At 45.3% G+C, this 23,823-nt stretch overlaps 1 protein-coding gene across 3 annotated transcripts in view; it reads left to right on the forward strand.

The window, feature by feature from the left end:
• The window catches only part of LDLRAD3 (low density lipoprotein receptor class A domain containing 3), a 255,995-nt gene that overhangs the window by 35,022 nt on the left and 197,150 nt on the right, over window positions 1–23,823 (forward strand). The window contains exon 1 of one of the 3 annotated variants that reach the window (XM_081544664.1): window positions 7,161–7,205. The exons of the other annotated variants lie outside the window; for them this stretch is intronic. Coding sequence (XP_081400790.1) covers window positions 7,190–7,205 — 16 coding nt within the window. The 5' untranslated portion in view covers window positions 7,161–7,189. Of the gene's footprint in view, window positions 1–7,160; window positions 7,206–23,823 lie in introns of those variants that run through there. 3 annotated transcript variants of the gene reach the window in all.

Raw genomic sequence — 23,823 nt, forward strand, 5'->3', positions numbered from 1 at the left:
ATGCCTTGGGCGCTGATAAAGCTTAGTCTACTTACTTTCTGTCTAACCCAGCCAAGGACGTCTTCTAGACTATTGCAGTACGAAGCAGATGTTTTGAAATAGCTTGCTACCAAATTGCAATTAATAATTTGTAGTTTTTATAACTATGAGAGATTCCATTTGAAGGAAGTAGCTATCATTACCACACTAATGTGTTTTGATTTCAGCCAAGAACAAAGATATCTGAGGTGCAAATTACCCAGGATTTAAACAAATGGATCAGTTTGGTTGGTCCTTCTGAATTAGTCCTGGGAGTATTCAGTATCCCCAGCCCTCTGCGGACCCCAGTTTGGGAGCTATTAAAGACCTTGAGCCACTGCTGACCTCAGAAAAGTCAGGGCATTATCATTTGGGTCTCGGTTTTCAAACTGGTTGAGAAATTTCATATACAAAGGAAAAGGGAAAAAATGTAGAAAATCTTTCTCTCTGGGGCCCAAGGTCTACCTAAAGCTGCAGAGACTATTCTCTTTTCTCCACTTTCATCGTCACTAGGTCACCCTGTGGGGAGATACAGAAAGAACTGAGAAGGCAGAGCCAGTGGCAGGGAGGATTTTACCACGAGAGCAAGGGCTCTGCAGACAGAGTAACTTGGGACCAGACCCCAGCTCTCTGTTTCTCAGCTATGTGACTCTGGCTTTGTTATTTAACCTCTCTGGTCTGTTTTTTCATCTGCAACATGGAGGCAGTAACTGCCTCAGTGGATTGTTAGGAGGACTAAATGGAATGTTGTTGTTGTTGTTGTTTAGTCGCAAAGTCATGTTTGACTCTTTGTGACCCAAAGACTATAGCACACCAGGCTTCTCTGTCTTTCACAACCTCCTGGAGTTTGCTCACACTTGTTTCCATTGAGTCGGTGATGCCATCCAACCATCTCATTCTCTGTTGTCCCCTTCTCCTCTTGCCCTCAGTCTTTCCCAGCATCAGGGTCTTTTCAAATGAGTCAGCTCTTTGCATCAGGTGGCCAAAGTATTGGAGTTTCAGCTTCAACATCAGCCCTTCCAGTGAACACTCAGGACTGATCTCCTTTAGGATGGACTGGTTGGCTCTCTTTGCAGTCCAAGGGACTCTCAAAAGTCTTCTCCAACACCACAGTTCAAAAGCATCAGTTCTTCTGTGCTCAGCTTTCTTTATACTCCAACTCTCACATCCATACATGACTAGTGGAAAAACCATAGCCTTGACTAGACGGAACTTTGTTGGCAAAGTAATGTCTTTGCTTTTTAATATGTTGTCTAGTTTGGTCATACCTTTCCTTCCAAGGAGTAAGCGTCTTTTAATTTCATGGCTGCAATCACCATCTGCAGTGATTTTGGAGCCCAGAAAAATAAAGTCTGCCACATTTCCCCACCTATATGCCATGAAGTGATGGGACCAGATGCCATGATCTTAGTTTTCTAAATGTTGAGCTTTAAGCCAACTTTTTCACTCTCCTCTTTCACTTTCATCAAGAGGCTCTTTAGTTCTTCACTTTCTGCCATAAGGGTGGTGTCATCTGCATATCTGAAGTTACTGATGTTTCTCCTGGCAATCTTGATTCCAGCTTGTGCTTCATCCAGCCCAGTGATTCTCATGATGTACTCTGCATATAAGTTAAATAAGCAGGGTGACAATATACAGCCTTGATGTACTCCTTTTCCTATTAGGAACCAGTCTGTTGTTCCATGTCCAGTTCTAATTGTCAGGTGGTCTGATATTCCCATCTCTTTCAGAATTTTCCACAGTTTATTGTGATCCATACAGTCAAAGGCTTTGACATAGTCAATACAGCAGAAATAGATGTTTTTCTGGAACTCTCTTGTTTTTTTGATGAGCCAGCAGATGTTGGCAATTTGATCTCTGGTTCCTCTACCTTTTCTAAAACCAGCTTGAACATCTGGAAGTTCACGGTTCATGTACTGTTGAAGCCTGGCTTGGAGAATTTTGAGCATTACTTGACTAACGTGTGAGATGAGTGCAGTTGTGCAGTAGTTTGAGCATTCTTTGGCATTGCCTTTCTTTGGGATTGGAATGAAAACTGACCTTTTCCAGTCCTGTGGCCACTGCTGAGTTTTCCAAATTTGCTGGAATATTGAGTGCAGCACTTTCATAGCATCATCTTTTAGGATTTGAAATAGCTCAACTGGAATTCCATCACCTCCACTAGCTTTGTTTGTAGTGATGCTTCCTAAGGCACACTTGACTTCACATTCCAGGATGTCTGGCTCTAGGTGAGTAATCACACCATCGTGATTATCTGAGTTGTGAAGATCTTTTTTGTACAATTCTCAATTAAAAAATGGTGTCCTAGGCTAGCACCTAGAAGGCTTGTAAAATTGTTAAGAACAGAAAGTAACTCCTGGAGACCTCAGATCCTATTGGCAGGTGTACATACTGTTAAAAACATTTGTTTTCACATCCTCATATTTTTTAAGAATATACTTCTCTGATGTTCCTTTGGGGCTTCCCTAGTGGCTCAGGCGGTAAAGAATCCACCTGTAGTGCAGGAGACCTCAGTTCAATCCCTGAGTTGGGAAGATCTCCTGGAGAAGGAAATGGCAACTCACTCCAGTATTCTTGCCTGCAGAATCCCATGGACAGAGGAGCCTGGTGGGCTACAGCCCATGGACTGAGATATTCCTTTAGATGGTGCTAATCCTGTGACCTTTGCCCCTCCCTTTGGGGAGGGAAGTCAGTTTCGGTGGTGCCCTTTCTTGGCCTGCAGTTTGCCAAAGCCACCATTGGCATGGATGTCCCCTGGCAGGATGGCCTTGGGAATCCAAGGATGTTAGCATCTCCCACCAAGTTGACATTGCCCTGGCTGTAGCTGTGAGCAGGATGTGCCTATGGGTGGGTGTTAGAAGCCCACTTTGGCTGCATGTCAGAAACTCTGCTTTTCCCATTCCTGGGAAAGGTCAAGAAAGGTCACTTCTTACTTGGCCTCAGGACCTGGGAGTTGGAGTTCCCCAGTCCTTCCAGCACCAGTTTTGCTTCCTTAGCTGTTCTGGGTTGATGTAATCAGGCCACATTCAAGGCCTCTTTGAAGACTAGGACCATATCTACCCTATATTGGGTGTACTGGGTTAAATAAAATATATTATCAAAGTGAATTTTACCTGTTCCTTTTTACTGTTTTTGTAATGCAGCTACTAGAAGCATTTACACTACATGTGTGGTCTGCGTTGTGTTTCTATCAGAAGATGCTGGTCACAGCTCTCTCCCTGTATTTAGGTCTTAAACTGCATGGACCTGTTTGGATTGTATGGCGAGCTGAGTGCTGGGGGCAGAGGTGGGCATGAGGTGCTGTTATTGGCTAGCGTACCTTCCAGATGGTGATACCTAGATTCCTGTAAGGGGGTGTAGGGAGTTGAATCCCCTCCCCCGAAAAGATATGTCTACCCAGAGCCTGTGAATGTGTCCTTATTTGAAATAAATGTCATTGCGGGTGTAATTAGGATCTTGAGATCTCATCCTGGATACCCAAGTGGGTTCTGAATCAAAATCTTATAAGAAGAAGAAAGAAGGCTGTGTGAAGACAAAGGCAGCGATTGCAGTGCTGGGTCTCCAGTCTAAGAAACACCCGGTGTCGATAGCTGGCAGCCACCAGGAAGTGGAAGAGAGGCGTGGAGTGACCTCTCCCACAGAGCCTGCAGAGGGAACCACCCTACCAGTGGCTTGATTCTGGACATTTGTCCTCCCTCCAGAATTACCAGAGAATATACTTCCATTGCTATAAGCCACCCATGTTGTGGTAGTTACAGCAGCCCTGGGGAACGAATACACGGGGGAGATGGCGAGCCCACTATACTGCTGGGAGTGGGCAAGGAGTTCTCTGAAAGAACTGGAAGAAGCCAGTGCAAAACCAGGCTGAGTTGTTAAACGTCTTGCTATCACGGGCCACCGCTCCACCCTACGGAATCACTCTGGAAATTAAAAGGGACAGTATAGACAGAGAGTGCCTAGTACAGCTTCCGCAGTGAAGGACATTTTCATTGTTAATGCTGAAAGGCATTCTGCCATTGACCTTGAAGATGAATTGGAGGGAGGCCGCCTTTGTGCCAGTAATCCTAGTAGTCTGGAGATACTTAAGAGCCCAGGCATTTTGTTTATGGCTTGTGAGGCTGTCCTCTTGGTTTTTTGGTTATTTTCCTATTTGTTTTGTTGGCTAGGGGAAGAGGAGGAACGGTTTGCTAATTATGCAGCTTTTTTTTTTTTTCCTTCTCAATGAGAAATCTGTCTTTTTGGTGCTCATTAAATGCTCTAATTGGATCCCTTATTTTTGGGAAAACAACATGATATGCTGGTTTACCCAGACATTTAGGTCTCCCACCAGCAATTTTAGAAGGGGCCTCACACTAATTACAACAGAGAAAGGGGAAGAGAAAGAATATTTGATGACCGTCTACAGTGTATCAAGTGTTTTTGCACAATTATTTCACTTCATCCTCAGGTTAAGCCTGGAAGGTGGGTGTTATCCTCTGGTTAGGCTTTCAGCATCAAGACATCTTTTCTCTGAGGACATGGTTCCACCACAGCTGGACACCTGATCCGGACTGCTTTGGTTGGATGGGAATTGGGTGGGGTGGCTGTAGGCGTCCCTCTGTGTCCCTCCCCCACGACCCACACACCCAGGCGGGCCACAAGCAATCCCTGCTGAGCGTGTTTCAGAAATTTTTTTTGTTTATTTGGTGCTTCCCTCCAGCTCCCTCTCTCTGATTCCACCGATTCTCCATTGCATTTGTCGCTGGAGTTTCTAACCTCTGGCATTTTGAGTTTTTCCTTGTAGATGAGTGAGGAAACAGAGGGTGCTCCATGGGAGACAGTGTTCCTGCAGCTCCTGGGAGGTGGCCTTGCTACAGTGTGGAGACTTTGGGGAGGATGGGGCCTCAGTGCTCAGAGCTGCGCCTGTTAGCAATCGGGCTCCCGTTGGGCTCTGGGGAGGCAGGGGTGCTAGATCCTCCGGGGGCATTCCCGTTATGGTGTGTCCAAGTGGGGAGGGGCTGAGCCCGGATGCCAGTATCTGGAGGGACACCTATTTGAGAGAAGAGTTGTACTGGTGAGTTCATGGCAGAATGTTACCCTTTGCAGAAGAGATGTTCACATACCAAACGTTTGTTGGTACCCACAAGGATCCACACCCACCATGACAAGACCAAAATCTTTGCTCCTTCCAGAACCGTTCCTGGTGCAACTGGAGTGGACCTAACTATCTCTGGGAAGAGGCTCAGTTCTTGTTACTGCTGTATTATGTTAGCAAGAAAATACTATCATTACTGCCGTTTTAAGGGATCTTCTCCTTAAAACCTTTTCACAGGAAAATCTCTCTACAGACACAATAGCTAAATTGGGCCCTTGTTAGCTAATAGTCAGGGCGTGGAATTTATTTAGAGTTAGACAACCTGTCCCCAATCCCGGTTCTGCTGCGTGTTCTCTGTGTGACTTTGATGTGCGTGTGTGCTCAGTCATGTCCATCTCTTTGCGACCCCGTGGACTGTAGCCCACCAGGCTCCTCTGTCCATGGAATTTTCCAGGCAGGAATACTGGAGTCGGTTTCCTACTCCAAGAGATCTTCCTGACCCTGGGATCTAACTCGTGTCTCCTGCATCTCCTGCCTTGGCAGGCGAGTTCTTTACCTCTGAGCTACCTGGGAAGCCAAGTGACCTTGAACTAGTTAGTCTTTCTCTGCCTGTTTTCTCATCTATAAAATGGGAGATGAAAACGGCTAGCTCTCAGAGTGGATGGGATTTTCTTGACAGCTGTACTGTAGGGTTGCTATAACAAATGACCACAGACTGCCTGGCTTACAGCAAGAATGTAAGAATGTGTTCTCCCACAGTTCTGTTGTCTAGAAGAGCAAATTCAGCACGGCAGCAGGGTCTCTTCCTTCTGGAGACTCTGAGAGACGCCTGTGCCCCAGCCATCTCCTGGCTTCTGGTGGTCGCCGGCCACGCCGGGCACTCTTGGCTTGCAGCCTTATCACTCCCATCTCTGCCTCCATCTTCATATGGCCTTCTTCCCCGTGTCTCTGTCCAGATTGCCCTTTTATAAGGACCCCAATCATTGGAATAGGGTGCACTCTGACCCACTACCAACCCCTGGTGGTAGAGTAGTAAAGAATCTGCCTGCAGCACAGGAGAGGCAAGAGACGTGGGTTCCATCCCTGGGTCGGGAAGATCCCCTGGAGGAGGACAAGGAAACCCACTTGAGTATTCTTGCCTGGAAAATCCCATGGACGGAGAAGCCTGGTGGGCTACAGTCTGTGGGATTACAAAGAGTCGGACACGGCTGAGCGAGCACGGGCATCGAGCTGACCCACCATGACCTCTTCTTAACTTGATTATACCTGCAAAAAGCATCTTTCCAAATAAGGTCACATTCACAGGTCCTTGAGGTTAGAACTTGAACTTATCTTTTAGGGGGAGAGGCACGATTCTACTCACTTCAGTAGCCTTGGCAAAATACTAACACAATATGCACACATAGTGGGTCTTCAACAAATAATAGTTTCCGTTAGTCTTCTGAACAGAGTGTTTGGGAAAACCTTTGTGCACCTTTCTGACTGAATTTTGCTGTATTTTCAGGCCTTTGAGGTTTAGAGTATCAATAAAACCAGAGCATTTCTGTTGTTTTTTGGTAATGTACAGCTTTTCTTTGCAATATGATGCTCTTCTGGGGTATGTATAAGAGCTGCCATGCATCTCAATTACGGAATACATTTGGCATTTGGATTTTGAGTGACTTTGGCCCAGTGCTGCTGTCAAGGTTTGCTTCGGGCACTTTTGTCTTGCTTAACGATGCAAAACAGAAAATGCTCACAAATGGTTCCCCCAAAATGAGGCCCGTCGTTATTGCTTCTTTTACCTCCGGGGCCCCAAACTGCATAAGCTTATTCACTGCGAGACAATGAGGGCTCTAAATCTCCTGCCTCCATATATTACATTTCATATTACACTCGAACATGGCAAAATTAATTGTGGCCAAGGCAGGGAAGACAGGAAAAACCTATAATGGTTTATCATATTTTGCAGGCTTCGTGAGGGCTATAAATTTAAAGCATATAGGAATTGTATTTATTCCTGAGATTTCACAAATTTGTCATGCTCCCTTTCTCTGAGGATGGCAAGTGCTTCAAGACAACAGAATCTCTGATTTGGAAGCAGAAAAGGAGGCGACCATGGAGATGTTCCCAGGTGACTACAGAGCTGTCCCTGTCAAGCTTCTTTGGTTACATGGCTGTTAATAGCTAAATTATTAATGCAGGTTTGCTGGGGAAGCAAGCTGCTTTTGACCGTTGTCTCTCTTACATCAGCTCTTTTATAGCTGCAGATGTAGGAGTCAGATTTCCTATGGAGCAATCATAAATTGAATAGTGTGTGTATGTGTGTTGGAAGGAGCTTGTAGTAGCCTCTGACCTTATTTCATGAGTGCTCTTGTGTCTGGAACCTTGAGATGCAGGAATTCACATCTTGGAATTGGATTCCTCTTGAAGCTGCTTAAATTGGGACATTTATCCATTACTGAATTTCTCTGATAGCTCAGTAGCTTCCATCAGCATGGAAATACTCCCTACTTCAACCTGTTTGGACAGTGAAGGCTCATATTCCAGTGAAATTCACTGTAATGTTGGGTTCTTCAAAATCATAGTGAAGCAATGTTGAACAAATTGCTTTTATGGGGGAGCCCCTCCCTCCCCGTGTGGCACAGCATGTGGGATCTTAGTTTCCAACAAGGGATCGAACCTGTGCCCCCTGCAGTGGAAGCGCTAAGTCTGAACTACTGGACTGCCAGGGAAGTCCCAGGATCGTATTGAAGCAGTTTTGGCCATAGAGTCTCAGTGGCTGCGTCAACAAGAATGCAGCCTTGATTCGATGGTCTTTATTTCATTTTCCAAAGGAAAATCCATGAAATGATTTTTTTAAAAAATCACAGAATGGTATCACTATCAGTAACTCTGTAGCTCACTGGCTTGAATTTTTGTTGATAACTACCCATAGAAACATACTTATATGTCCACACAAGCATTTTTACATAAAGGGTTCATAGCAATGTTATTCGTTCTAGCCCCAAAGTGGAAACAACCCAAATGTTCATCAGTGGATGAAGGGATAAATAAATGTATTACATGCAATGGAATATTATTCAGGTATAAAAAGGAATGATGTACTGATAAGTGCTACAATGTGACTGAACCTTAAAAACTTTATGCTGAGTGGTAGAAGCCAGACACAGAAGAACACATGTAGGATTCTGTTTATGTGAAATGTCCAGAATACCGTGAAGACAGGAAGTAGATTGATGGTAAGCTCGGGTAAGGGTGGGAGTTGAGAGGAAATGGAGAGTGACTGCTCATGGGTATGGGGTTTCCTTTTGGGGTGATGAAATGTTCTAAAATTGATGGTGGTGCTGCTTGCCTATCTCTGAGTATAGTAAAAGCTGTACACTTGAAATAGGTGAATAGTTTGGCATGTGAATTATGTCTGGAGCAAACTTCGAAATCACATGTACTTCACAAACTAGAACATTTGTGCAAAGCTGAATTCAGACTTATTCTTTCTGTGTCTGGTACATTATGATTTATCCCAATCTATTCCATTCCATTTCTTTAAAAAGTTGCTGCACGTGACCCACTAAATCAATCCCCTAATCCATACTTCTATAGGTTCCTCTCCCTTTGACAGATGAAAAAAACCAAGTCCCGGGGCTTGAGAAGGGTGTGCACAGGTCTTCTGATGCCCAGTCCACTGTGCTTGCCAAGATATTGGGTGTTCTTTTTAAAAGAGTGAGCGGAATTGGGGTTAAAAAAAGGTATTGGCCATGAATAGCTTCCTTGTAAACACCTTCTCTAGGGGTTTGGAGTGGTGGATGGTCCAGGACACAGAAATGGGCTGACTGCAGCCTTGTATGGAGCCAGGTACCCAGTCCAGTACACACTACGTGGTTGTGGCTTATCCAGGAGGCCCTGAATGTTATTTTTCAGGGGAAGATGCTGTTTTTTTTCTGAACATTGCAGAGTACAAATGTTAGAAATTCCTCCTCACTGCTTGGCTTCTAGTCCTTCTGAAAGTAAAATTTGAGATGGGGAATGATAGAAAATTAGGAACATACAAACAGACAATTAGGGAAAAAAGAGGAGCTGGTTTCCCCTAAGGCTCTTGCATCAGCCAGCTGGTAACAGTTAATTGTGCCCTGAGTACACAGTCCTGGCCAGAGACGCAAAGAAAAGAGAATTTTTCCCTGGCAAAGGAAGGGGAGGGAATGGGGAGTTGAGGTCCCTAAAAGTCCCAGTTCATCTAGGTATCTGGTCCCTTCGCTACAGGCTACAGGATTAGTTTCTGAGCACCGAGGAGCTGAATCAACCCTGCTCTGTGCTCCCAGGTCTGTGAGAGGCTGTTTCATGGGCAGGGCTATTTATTCACCAAGTTTTGCTCAACTTTTGACAGAACAGTCTACCTCCTTGGTTAATTATGTACATAAATATTTGCTCCTTCCCAGCAGGACTGTTTCCTGTGTTAAATAGGACTCACGTGGAGTCAAGGTTTTCTTTTCTCCCTCCGCTATGAATGCAGTGCTGGCAAAGAGGGCCCGCCTCTGGGTCAGAACACCTCTGGTCTAGTTAGGGGTCTGGAGGAGGAGATGGCCTGTTCGTCCAGTGGTCTGACCTTCACTGGGATTCATTGGGTCCCTGCCTACCTAGGAGGGCATCTGCCATTGAATTGACGTTGGATGACAGCGGTGAGAGCCCGCTGTGCACAGCTTCAATGTCAGATGGAGGTCTGTTTCTTGATCAAGGATTGATGTCCTCCCTGGCATGACTGGGGCTTCCCAGCTGGTGCTAGTGGTAAAGAACCCACCTGCCAATGCAGGAGACATAAGAGACCTGGGTTTGATCCCTGGGAAGGGAAGATCCCCTGGAGGAGAGTGTGGCAACCTGCTCCAGTATTATTGCCTGGAAAATTCCATGGACAGAGGTGCCTGGTGGGCTACAGTCCATGGGGTTGCAAAGAGTCGGACACGACTGCAGCAACTTAGCATGCACGCACACACACTGGGCTGATTGAGAAGGTAGCAGGCAGGGATCACACTGGAGGGAATCCGAGCAGCAAATATAAGTAATATTTCATAAAACAATAACAGAAATTGGTTTTGAGTCTAAAGGTCACTCAAACTCTGAACATTCCAGTCTAGAGTCTAAGACACTGCTGGGACTGAGATGAGCCAGACCTGCCTCAAGTCGGAGCTCCTCCATCTGCCTGCTGTGCGACCTTGGGGATGTCTGCTTCCTTTCCCAGCCTCAGTCTCCTCGTCTGTCAACTGCAGACAGTGATGTCCTAGCCTCATGGGATGATAAATGGTACCTGCAAAGCACTTAGTGTGCAGAATGACCCATAATGTGTGCCCTAAAAATGACAGCTGTTGATATGAATGGGTGATGACTTTCTTACTCCCGTCTGACAGATCAGGAGGCAGAAGTGCAGAGAGCTCGGGGTTCACAGCTCCGAAGGAGTAGGGCTGAGACCTGAGTTCGGGTGTGTCTGACTCTGGATCTTGTGCTCTCATCACGGTGTCCTCCTGGCTTATCAGATAATTAACAGGGTTATGTGTAGAGAAGCCACCTGGCGATGGACGCTGGACCTTGCTGCCTTTTCGGATCTGCCTGTCTTCCTGAAGGAAGTTGCCTCACCCAGGTGACCTCAAGGATGCTCACTGGAGAAGGGCAGCCCCACAGTGTGTAAGAGTGGACCGGCCTGTTCCTCCCTCTCACGTCCCTGTTTCTCTATGCCTGGAATTGCTGGGGCTGCTTGCACTTCCTTTTTGAATTGAAGATCTCTGGACTGGTTTTGGTTGTACAGGTTCCTTTGTCATCTGGTTTTTAGCCTTTGGTGTGTGTCTGTTACAGATTACAGTCAGTCCTGCCAGATACAGGCCTTCCCACCATCCCCCACCCTCTTCCCCAGCTTCTTTGATGCTTGCAAACATTCTCTGGGCTAATAAGTATTGGATGGCCCCAAGAAATTGAATAACCACATTTAATACGAGGTTGATTTTCTGAGACCCTTGCGCCCACCTCCTCTCAGCCATAGCATATTCTGTCTCTATCAGACTTGTATGCATGACTTTTGTGTAATCACTTAGAGCCAGTTGGGCTGGCTGATTAAAAAAAAAAAAACAGAGGAACCCAATAAACAATCCTAGAATGAGCCTCTGGAGAGGATTATCCTGGATTCTCTTGAAAAATATCCTCTATGGGTCCAGGGAGGTCAAAGATATGAGGCTGGGGGCCTGTGGTTTGTAAAGGCAGAGGATCCTCTAATTGGAGCCTTGTTCTGATGGCTCAAGGAAGCCTGTGGACTCAGAGTAGTAATAGTAATAGCAATTTAAAGTAGGCTCATTACTGGAGCAGTTATTGCTTTTATTCAAAATGGCCCATCGAAGTCAGGCCCTATTAAATACAGCCGTTTAACTGACACTTAGCATCTTTAGGGAGATAAATTATCCTTTAGCCTGGTCACCTCCACTTTGAAATTTGCTCACTGCTATGAGCCCTGGGAGGGTAGTTGGGGCAGACATATCTGCCCACGGCAGCCTACATTTCTATCATTTGTTCAGCCCACATTCAATGAAGACCTGCTGTCTGCTGGACACTGAAGCCGGGATGTTTGCTGAAAATGGGCCCTGCTTTTAAGGGGCTCACAGCTCTTATGGAGTCAGGAAACACTGGTTGAGCACCGATTGCATGCAAAGCCCTGTGTTTGGCGTTGTAGGGGAGATGTTGATGGAAGAATGTGTATGCCTGGGGGGCCCTTACAGCTTTGTGCAAAGGACAGACTTGGAATCACCTGGCAGGGCACAACCTGGAACTGAGTGTACGCGTACGCTCTGAAGAAGGGGGATGTCGTGAGTGGTCGGTTCCATTACTCGGATTAAAGAAAGCTTTGTGGTGGAGGTGACATTAACTGATCCTTGAAGGACATCCTCACTGATGAAAGTCAACCAGATTAAAGGAGCTTAAAGCAGGGCTACTCCTTAGGGACCTAGACCAGAGCCAGGAGGCTCTCCGGAATGGAGGCTGCTCCTCTCCCCGTCTGTCTTGAAGCCTGCGTGATTGCTGCTTCGGGGTCTTCTCATCCTGCCCAGCACCTCCTCCATCTTCCCCTCCACGCCATCCCAGTCTGGTCTTCCTCCCCTGCTCTTCCCACTCAGCTCCCTGCTGTTTGGCCAGCTGTGCCCTAAAGCCCTGCAGCGAGGCATGTGTTCCACCTGCCTGACTTTTCAGGGTGTTGCTGGTCCCTGGCAACCCCGTCTTGTATCAGAGGCTCCCCTCTGGTTCCGTCGGCTGGGGCCAGGGTCCCGCACGAGCAACAGTGATGACCTAGTCCCCAGGAGCCCTGGGCACAGCAGCATCTAGGAAGGGTGAGCCGTGTGTGCTCTGGACCAGACACTGTCTGTCAAGATGGGGTCCCTGACTGTGCCTGCGGAGACGTCAGCCAGGATGTTCTCAGTAGCTCTGTTTGCAGTGGTGAAATGTCCATCTAAGCTAAGCGGACTGAGCAAAAAAAATGATGGCATTGTCCTCAAGTGGAACTTTCTCTGGCAACTCGAATTAGAGACCTAGATCTTCACACAGTGATATGAGTAAATCCTTCCAGAAATTTAGAGTGAGAAAAAGAAAAGATCTGTATGGTATATGCCACTTGAGTTTATTTTAAAACTACACAAACAAGACTGTCTGTCTGTCTAGTGTGTATGTATATAGTGTGTATATATAGATACATAATTATGTTTACACTTACAGAGAGTGTGTATGCATATATGTATGTACATATGTATATTATATTCATACACGTTGTTATATATGTGTAGTAAAGGAGAAAACCTGGAAAGAAGATTCCAACCGGGTTTACAGCTGCTTCTGGAGAAGGTGGAAAGAAAATGAGATGATGGATGGGAGGGTGCTCTCAACCATCCCTCTCAGTAGTGTTTTATCCATTAAAGAAAAATATGAAATAGAGCAAAATGTTCGTATCTGTGAGTTTTGAGGTCTGGGTCCCTGAAAATCTATTATGTCAAAATATGTGCTGCTTTTTATGCTTGAAATGTTTCCTATTAAAAAGGATGTTTAGAGAATGGCAGATTGTGTGGGGGAATCTGGAACTTGATCTGTCCTGGGTGATACAGGTAGAAGGTGGATGGAAGCTGTGTCATGCAGGCTGTGACTCTGCCTGCCAGTCGAGTTGTGGGTGGAGGAGGTGAGGAGACATGGAGTGGAGGCAATGATGTGCTGAGCCCTCTGTGTGAAAATGACCAAGGGGGTACGAGCTTGCGGGCCCAGAGATTGGGTAGGATGCTGGTGTGATGGTCCAGAGGGTTTGGGGGGCAGAGCCAGGGTCGGGGAGGTGGTGAATCAGAGAGCATGAGGTGGGGCAGTGGGACCTGGCCATCACATTCTCCTGGCATCCTTACCGCTGTGCCCTTTACACTCCAAGGCGATGCTGGCTGTTGAAGTGGTAGAACCAGTTTACCCAGACCTGAAGGCTGTGAGTCCCAGCTGTTCATTGGTACCTGCTCTATCAGGGAACCGCCTGGAAAAGCAGATTGTGGTTGGAATGACACCTTGAGAAAAAAAAGACTCCAGGGAAGTGGTCTTTGCTTCATCTGACTGGTCAGGTGAATGTCTGAGACATTCTCTGGTTCAAGTGTCATGCAGGCATGCTGGAAATGTAAAAGTCTGTTCCCATTTCCAAGTCACACATTAGGGATGCCACTTATTACAGAAAGCTTCTGTGGAAGAATTCTTTAATTAATGAGCTTCATTTACGCCTTACTGTATGGTTTCTTTATCAAAAAAATCTTTTAATTGAATTATTAGGGAAAACTGTCTTGTCAGAGACAAAACTAAACTACTTTGATTTACTCTCTGACAGTTTGGTTCTATATTGGTCTCCGCCTCCAATAAAAAATCCTGAAAACTCACATTTATTGGGATTCTTTTTTTAATAGCTCTGTTTATTTATTTATGGCTGTGCTAGGTCTTTGTTGCTGTGTGTGGGCTTTCTCTAGTTGTGGTGAGCAGGGGCTCCTCTCTAGTTGTGGCGCATGGGCTTCTTGCTGTGATGACTTTTCTTGTTGCCGAGCGTGGGCTCTGTAGCTGTGGCACACGGGCTTAGTTGCCCCCCAGCAAGTGGGATCTTCCTGGACCAGGGGCTGAACCCATGTCCTCTGCATTGACAGGTGGATTCTTAACCACTGGACGATCAGGGAAGTCCAGTTGCTATTCTTCTTGTTATTTGTTGTTGAAAATACAATCAGAAAGAAGAAAATAAAAATCACCAATAATCCGACCATTCAGAAAAAAGTGATTTATTATCCTTTCTGATATGTTGTATATGTGTTTGTACGTATATATAGTTTTAAAACTTCATTTTATACATGGTGAACACTTTGACACTTTTCTGTTTCTTAAAACATTCCTACTTTAATTTATCCTCAGTTGTTTTCACCCTCTTTGGTCATCATTTTTATTAGCTTTATTTTCTGTAGTCTGTATTATGAAGACAGTAGGCTTTTCCATTGTCTCCTAACTTAGAATGTCTGTTCTAATACTAATTGATTTTTTTTGAAACCATACAAGACCCCTCTTAACTGAGTTGCTCTCCATCTAGGCAGGATGCATCTATGACCAGCTACCAGTTCTGCATGAGTTTTAATGGCTATATTGAATTCTGTAAATGATCCATAATTTATTTAAATGCATCCAAATTTGGGGCAGTTGTCTTGTTTCCAAGTTTTTGTTTGTCATCAGCATCACTGTGGATAGCCTGTTTGCAACATGTTATTTGTGCACATTTGTAGTCATTTCTGTGTATTAGAAAAATTCCCAGAAATTCAACACCTGTTCATGTCCCGGTATCAAATGGCCAGGAGCAGAAACTGTTGTCTGGTCCTGGTTCCTGCAGAATATACAGGAGCTCTATAGGTCACTGCCTCATGTGTCATCCTTATCATTTTGTTAACAACTAGAGCACAGCTTGTATTGCATTATCCTGTTACTGCCTTGCCTGAGTAGGAGCCCTTGAGATGGTTCTCAAGATCTCCATTGGTACCCTCAGCTAGCACCATCTCCTCTTGGTGCTTTTTTGCCCCCTTAGCTCTGGCTTTTTGTCTTAGCAGCTACCCAGGGTCACAGTGAGTCTTCCTAATTGAGCATCAGCCTCCCCTCCACCCCCTAGACTCTCACATGGCTGCCAGACAATAAATCTCACTTCAAAAACAGCATCTCAAAAGGTCAGGGGCCTCTGTGGTGACCTGCTCCATTGCTTCTTACTTCCTGGTAACAAAGAACTGAAAGGGACCACCTAGGTAATGAGGTGGTGTTCGTCATCCTCCTAGAAATGTATTAATGTAGAGACAGCCATTTCCTGTGTAACTGTGTCAACTTTCTTCATTAACTCGCTGGTCTAGAGGAGCCTTGCGTGTGTTCTTAGGTTACGATACACATTTTTGTTAGGTGAAACCATACACATTTCCAATTAAGACAAAGAATGTGCAATTTCCTGAAGTCAGGATGGAGGTCGTAACCTTGAGTGCTCAAGAATTCCAAGTTTAATTAACCCACCCAATTATGATGACTTAAAGTAAATGTCCTGTCAATATTAGATGTGACGAGACCACGATCTGGCTGTGACAAGTCCCTCTTCTGATGGCTGAGCCTGATCTTAGCTTATCCAACTGGCTCAGGCAGTGTCTTCTATCTGAGTGAGTGGATAGCTGCCCACCTTCCTGTCTAATACCCTTTTTCTGTGTCTCTGTACACTCCATGCAGATTTGCCGTCGTGGGAGTCCTGTGTTGCTTTTCTTCCACATTACCTGTGTTTCTCAGTGTTACTTTCCTACGAAAGTGGAAGCTCCTTCAGTTGGAAGGCCTGAGACTTTCTGAGATGAATGGCATTCGACAGATTTGATCCTGGCATGTCCCGCTTCTTGCTGGGAATGGAGTGTTTTTGGTGTCTTTGTCTCTCTTCTCAAGAGTCATACTCCTCAGAGGGATCATCTGTTAGTTCAGCTTAGGTCACATGGTTTCCCTTTGGCTGGAGAGCATGGGACTCCTGATTATGGTCCTGTTACATCATAGTCATTGAGAGAGAGGTTATGCCAATTAAGCAGAGTCAGAAATGAACACCAAACCGGCCACCAGTGTCCACTGTGGCTGTGGCTTTAAAAACAGCCTACTTGCTCCCCATCCTGCTGGAAGCATGGGCTCTGGGACCTTGTGGGCGGCACCATCCCATATTCTCTGGCCCCAGTTGTTTTGTCTCATTTAATCCTTTTTCTCCCTGAATCGCGAAGGCTGCGTAGTTATCAGAGTGACAGTTAACTCACGGTTTCAGCTCTCAGTTTAGAGAGAAAAGCCTTGAATTTTGGGGGTATATATAAGTGGGTTAAAATTTTGGCTCTGCAACTTACTAGATGGATGATCTTGACTTTCCCTCGCCTTTATTTCTTCATGGGTACCATTAAGAGGATGGGACAAGTCCCAGAGTTGTTCTGAGAATTCAACGGAACAGCCTCGGTGAAGGCACTGTGCTGTGTGACCAAGACATAGGAGGCTCTGAATGGCCATGTGATGTTTTCTACTTCCTCAGAGCCCTAGTGAGCATCCGGGGCTGCCTGCCCCTCAGCAGATGCTGCAGCCCTTGGAATTTCAGAGCATGAGTTACACAGACCCAGTGGTTCCGCTACTCTGATCAAGGGACCTAGGGCGAAGTGTTTAGTCTCAGAGCCTCGATTTCCAGCTCTGTAGAGTGAGTGCTAGTTTCATCTCCACTCAGGCGGCAGTAGTGAAGGATCTTATATGCAAGTGCAGGTTTTGTGTCCTGAGCTTAATGCCTGGCACATAGATCGTGCTCCGTTGCACAGGGTGAAATCTCCAGTGAAACCAGCCCTAGGGATCCAGACCTCCCTTCCGGCTGCATCTGGCTGGCTGCACTGATGCCCCTTCTGCTTCTTGCAAGGGGAGCACCAACTGTAGCTCAGGGAGGCTGGTGCTGCTCTTACCTACCGCCCCCACCAACACCCCTGTGCAGTGACCCCTCTCCATCTCCTATTTGTGTCTCAGCCCAACACAGTGGGCCCTAGTGACTCTCCATCTGTGGGGAGAAAGTTAACAATTCCAATTCCAAGAGCTTTTGAAAAGGCCCACCTCCCCAGCAGGCATTATACACTTAAGCTTTAATCTTTGTAGATTCCTCTGAGCTGCTCTCAGTGCTCCCAAAAGCCCAGAGTAAGTGGACGTAGTGTGTGCACCCGAAGTAATTATTGCAACTTTCTACTAGCGAGGGAACATGTAATTTTCAGGAATGTGTGTCAAGACCCACCCTGCTAAATTTATACCCTGTAATTTGCAACGTGTGCTGGCACCGCATCGGCAGATGGGTGAGTCTAGCCTACCTGCTTCGCAATTATATCTGCTGGCCGGTGTTGTAGGGTTGAGTAACTGGGGAGACGGAGATCTCAATCGTTTAAGTAGATTAGAACCGGCTCCTGGGACCCATCTGAGATCACCCTCTGGTAGAGGAGGCTGGTGAATGATGTTTCCTTTGCACACACTTGAGAGGCTCTGATAAGGGCCAGGAGGGAAAGAGGCGAAGTCTGCAGGCTTTCCTGGGTGTGGTGGACCACAGGCCTGGGCGAGGCTGTCTAGCACTCTCCCCTCCGACAGGCCTCTGGAAGAGGAAACCACACGACTCATCCAACAGAGAGGGTTTTATGGTCTGTTTTATGAGCTGTATCAGCCCTAATAATTGGCTCTGGGGAGATTCTTGTCAGTTTTTAAAACTGGAAGTCACTTCATAGCCTTTGCAGACTAGTGATTTTTGTAAAATGCTCGTAAATTTTCTGATGGGAGAAAGCTGCAGGAGAATCTTGTGACTGACATGCAGGCTTCTTGTTCTGTGAGGTGCTGGTGTGTGTGTGTGTGTGTGTGTGTGTGTGTGTGTGTGTGTGTGTGTGTGTGTGTGAGTGAGATGACTGGACTTCCCTATGGTCATGTTTGGTTTTGGGGGGGCCAGATGGAACATTCCAGCAGAAGATAAAGTGTAGGCAGACCCAGCTCTGTATAAATCCTAGATCCTCAATTACTCCATGTGACCTTGGGCAGACTGTTTCACCTCCCCGTGCGGCCTTTCCTCATTTGTGAAATGGAGCTAGTGATTCCTTTGATTAAGGCTGTTATAAATATCAGATGTTTGTAAAGGCATCTGGCACATGGGGAACACTCAATAAATGGTAATTATCATCAGTGCCATTTATGTTGGGGGAGGGCAGTTATATTTATCAGTTGTAACGAACGCTTGACCTCACATACCAGGCAGAATTGGTAAACAAATGGGTCAAATCCTTTTTTCTTTCCAAAAGCCATTTGTGTGTACACCCCGAGGCCTGAGAGAGACAGATTGGACGTGGTGGGTACCACTGATGGAGGTGTGGAATTGTCTCTAAAGAAAGCCTCGCTCATCCCAACTCCAGGGTTTCTTCAAGAGGGTGGGATTGTTATGTGGCCTTGGGACTTCTGGAAGGCTTGAAAAATAAAAGGAAGAATTCAGAACCTGGAGAGAAAGAGAGAGAGAATAAGAGAAAGATTTCTTCCCTGGGGAGTTGGTTGTGGTCAGGGACTGAGGCTTTAAATGCTCCTATTGCAAGATTAGGTTTGTAAATCCAGGGACAGTTCTGTGGGTATCCCACTCCTGCTCAGTGAGAAAGAATATTTTCCAAGTGTGTGCATGCATGCATGGGCCTGAGTGTACTTACATGTGTATGTGCATATATTGGGCCCAGGTATGGAGTGTGTGTATGTGTGTCTGTGTGTGTGTGCATGTGCCTGTGTGCACTTCTCTTAAATATTTATGGGCTGGGAGATTGCAACTGTGTGTAACTGGCTAAGTCTTAATAAGTACGTTTAAGAGAACCGAGGCCTTTGTTTTGTCTTCATCAGCAATGAATCTGTCCTCGTTCGCTGTGTTTCTGCAGGAAGCCGTGCTGTGCAAGGAAGAAGTGCCGCTTTGTTTTCCTTGTAGGCCTTCCAGCTTGGGCTTCTATTTCCACGGAGGCCTTATTTTTAAAAACATGTTTTCACAGCAGAATTATAGCTCTGGAGATTATGGCAGTCACTTACACTCTGATTATGAGTAGAGTTGGTATAGGGTTTTTATTTCTTTTAATGGACCCTTTTCCCACCTTCCCTTTTCTTCCCCTGGGAATGTGCCCAGGTGTCCCTGCTTTAGGTCTTTTCTTTGTCCAGCACTCTGAGATCGGGGCCCAGCTCCACACTCTCTCCATCATCCCGCTTCCTGGCACCCAGAGAAATGGATTTTGTACTGTTCTTATGTCGCCAGCTTTCTCCTGCTCCTATCTGTGACTGCTTCACCTTTTTCTTCCTAGAACATCCCTGAAGAGTTTATTTCCTTCTCTTGGCATCACTTCCTAGGAAGCTCCTTTTTTCAGCTCAGAGACTGACATTTTTGTTTCCTTAAATCGAAACTTCCAAACTACAGTTTAGGTCTCTTGATTTAGGATTGGATATCATCTGATGAGTTCCATTGGCAAGATTTGGTTGGCTGTTCTGGTCACCCAGCTGACAGAAGACTAAGAAAAAAGTGCAGAAAACAGTCCTGTATTATTTTTCTCTTCCACATCTGAAAAATAAGTTTCCATTAAAATAGAGTGGTTTTTCCTCCTGCCCAAGGTTTCTGTCGAAAGGAGTAAAGTAGGATTGCAAGGGTGAAATGAAACTCTTCAGGAAAGGAAGGCTTTCCCACTCCTGGCTCTGCACCCTCCTAAGTAAGTTGGTGTTGTTGAAATGCAAATGCAATTTGTTCTGTTACTGGTTTGCTCACAGAAAGTATCAGAAATTTAATCTATGCAGAAAATGCTATGAGTCACTCATCTGCAAGAGTTTATTATTATTATTAATATTATTACAGAAAGGAGCACCTCAAAAGGCAGGTCTAGAAAAACAGTTTTCAGAAAGCTAGTTGTTTGTTTTTTTTTAATCTTATAAAGAGGTTATTTTCCAGAAATCTTAACCAGTATCAGGGATTTTCCAGTTTTGCCCACATAAACCACTTATGACTGTTGGCTTCTCCTCCATGCTTGTCTCTCTGTTGTCTTTTGTAGTTTTGTTTACAGAGTGCTGAATTGTTTATAGAGTGCTCAGCAAATACCAGCCCCCAGCCCTGCCAAACATCACCAGCTTTGGTGATTGAAGAATATAATCTCCTCTGATGTCCTTGTGTCTGGGTTATCGCAGTGCTCACATTTGAAGCCCAGTGCAGCTTCTTTTATTGCTTGTTAGGCTGTGGGATGGCCTGCCCCTTCCTCCAGTGATGCAGGCTGAAGAAATACAAAGCACAGCATTAGCTTGAGCAAAACATATAACTAGGACAGAGGGTCTGCTGCCAAAAATACCAGCTGCTGTTTTCCAGAGCCAAAGATTGATGACTTGGGTTGTCTCCTTCTTTAGGAAATACAGACGCAATATATTTATTTACTTAAAGTTTGACCAACTTTTTGTAATATTTCTTGTGAGAGGGGGGAAATATATATTGGAGTTAGTAAAGTCAGACCCAACTCTGCTTCCCAAACAGATGCCGAAAAGTTTCCAGTAGCTTCCAAATCAAATTTTCTTAACTGTTTCCCTACCCTGGTGTCTGTCTAGGTAGGGGTGCCAGGTTAACCAGCCTGAAGCGTTATCCATCTCCTATCACTCCCCTGCTTGAAACTGATGTCATTGGTTTCTCACTGTGTACAAAGTAAAGTCCAAACTCTGGTAGTGTGGCTTTTAAGGCTTTTCTCAGCCTCCTGCTTTTTGTTCCTCATGACTGTTTGCTTTTGTGCCTCAGCTTAGCTTAATGTTTCTTTGGAAAGCAAGTTTACACCCTCCACTCCCACCCCTCCCACCTCAGTGCTGCGAGATCAGCCTGGTTGAGAATTATTCCATGAAGCATTCCACCATGCTTCCTTGGAATACATTTCTTTCTCCTTGATGACATCCCATTTTCTACTCCTTTCTTGTGGCATTTATGATCCCAACTTTTATCATTACAGCTGTTTAGATGCACATGCCCCTCTTCTTTTTAGCTGTAGGCTTTGAATGTGCCTCAACCTTGTGGTCCCCATAGGCTTATCTTAGGTGCCCAGTAACTTCTTTATGAGTGAATGAATGAATCAGTTAGTTGAATGTCTGTGTACCATGCCACAGAACACTCAGTGGGGAACAGGTAGAGATTAAATGTTTAATTATGTTGTTCCGTGGACCCAGTGCAGTGGTAAAATGTCATTGTCCAGGAAAACATGGGCTACAGTGGTTTAGATGTGAGAATGCAGTGGTTGCCCATGGAGACGAGTTTCACATCTGAATGGTTTTTAACACTTCTGATGTGGATTTGTATGTCAGAAGTTCCACTATTCCAATAATACGTGAATTAAGACCTTGAAAGGGTGAAGAGAGAACCACAGCAATTGTAGGTTGTGTTTTCTTCATAATAATGTTTGTTTTTGCTGTGTTAAGAATACAGTGGTGGTTTTAAGAAAAAAATGAGAGCTTTGGGGAACCAGATCGACTCTGATTTGCATCCCAGTTCTCATTCACTAGTTTGTCATCCTGAGCCTCAGTTTCTTCACCTGTAAAATGGGGATAAAAGCCACTCAGTAGAGATGCGGTGTGGATTAAATAATGTGTAAAAACACCAGGGCAGATCTTAACACATTGTGGGTGCTTCGTAAATGTAGGCATCACTTCTAAGAGAAGTTAAGTGGTGGCCTGTTGCTAACATCATGAATCTGTGAGTTTATGGTCTGCTTTTTTTTGGTCACTAATGTCCTTGAAGGTGGTTTCTTACTATTGATTTTAATTAATTAAGTTAGATAGCCTTCCTTCTATGTTTAAGATTAGGAATTCTTCCTTCTGTATTCACTAGAGGTTAGGAATTTTGAGTGCCGTATTTCTATTTAAAGATATGAACCTCTGGGAATTTTGAAACTGGAAAAAAATACTGTGGATGGAAAACGTAGAAAGAAAAAAAAGAAAAAACCCTGGTGCTTGAGGGCAGAAAATGGAAATTTATACAGTGTTTAAATTCTTAGTTCTCTATTATAATTCTGAAGTTACTTATTAATTTTGAAAAGTTATTGACTTGCCCATAGATGTTTGCTATATTTAGAGCTGGAAATGCTGTTCTGATTTATTTGTGTGGACATTCTGAACAATAGTTTGTTTTTGAAATGATTCTGAACTTTCTTCTTTCGTGTTCTTTAAGCAGCACTGAGGAAAGTGCCTGATTCAGATGGGAGTTTGGTAAAAACAGACGTTTTTTTTCCCTGAAATTGTGTGCTTGTTAGCAGGGACCCTTAGCCTCTTGACAGCTGGCTTATGAGTACGAACTTTGAAGAACTGTTTCTTGGGATGGTGTTTTACAGAATAACCCTTTCTCTCCTCATGAGTTTATAAGCCCTGAGGGAGTGTTGGAGATTTTCCCTCCTGTTGGGGAGTTGACCATGATGGTGACTTGAGGTCTTCCCCTGCACTGCCCTCGCCAGTTTTGCCTACACTGCTGGGCTGTGGTTCCATGGTTTTGTGTTATCTGCTAGGATCTGGAAGGAGGTACTGGAAAAGAGCTGATGCCAGGCCGGGTTTGCTGGCACCCCGTTTTTTTTTCCTTAATAAAGACGCTATTTTTGTTAAGCTTTCAGTTGGCTCTTTCTCTGCAGGCGTTCCCAGTGTGATCTTTGGATCTGTGACTTGTTGCTGAACTGTGGGTCTGTGATTCTTGGGCCCGGTGAGTGTCGCCTGAGGTGCTCCTTCCACACCTCACCGCCTCCCTGCTCTTGGAGTCTGAGCTTGGAGCTGGCCTGCCCCGTGTTTATACAAGTTTGGGATTTTTCCTGGGGTCAGGGAGGTGGCAGGAGATTGAGTTTATTCTGGGGGGGGCAAGTGGGTGGCGTGGGGCGTGGCTGGAAGTTGGAACAGAAACTATTTGTTTTGTGGGAACACAAGAGGCTGATCTGAGAGATAGACGGACAGACGAGAGGTGCTTGACAGCAGTGGAGTGGAATCTGTATGCAGAAACACATAGGTGGTATCAATCACCAGCTTGGGCTTTCATGAAAATGCTGTAATGACATCCTGGGAGATGATGGGCCCTCTTGGACGAAGTTGCTGGAAGGGTGCAGTATGGCGTGCCTCATCATACCCCCGGAGTGCTCTTAAAATCAGACACTCCCTTTGGCAGTGAAGGGCTCTCTTTGACTCCTCCTGCTTCTGTGCTGTGCCCTCCAGAGGTGACACCTACCGTACTGGTGAGCTACAATCAGACTCTCTACCCTGCAGCTGAGGATCCTCTCTGAATACATGGGTAGCGGTGGGGGTGACTTGGCAGCGCCTTTTTGAAAGCACGATTATAGCAAGGGAGAGAGAGAGAAAGAGAAAGTGGATTCAGAGTTCCCACCCAGAGACTTCAGTGCTGAGGTGCCTAATTTGTAGGTTCATGGAATACACATCCTTTTGGATTGCTTTTCTCTCCCTATAGTTTTCTATAAACTTTACATTATTCTTCGTGTCAAAGACAAACAAACAAACAAACAAAAAACCTTTTTATTTAACACAAGAAGGGGTAACCTCCAAAGTAAAGTAACTATATGGAAAGTTCATTGAAAACCTAAATATCCGTGATAACAAGACCCACAGAGGAGTGGGGGAATGAGGCTGAAGGTAGCTGGAGATGACATGGGCTTTTCAGGAGGTGAGTCCCAGCCTGG

The sequence above is a fragment of the Giraffa tippelskirchi genome, chromosome 11 (assembly GCF_054371585.1).
Source record: "Giraffa tippelskirchi isolate mGirTip1 chromosome 11, T2T-mGirTip1v1.2.pri, whole genome shotgun sequence".
Lineage (NCBI taxonomy): Eukaryota > Metazoa > Chordata > Mammalia > Artiodactyla > Giraffidae > Giraffa > Giraffa tippelskirchi.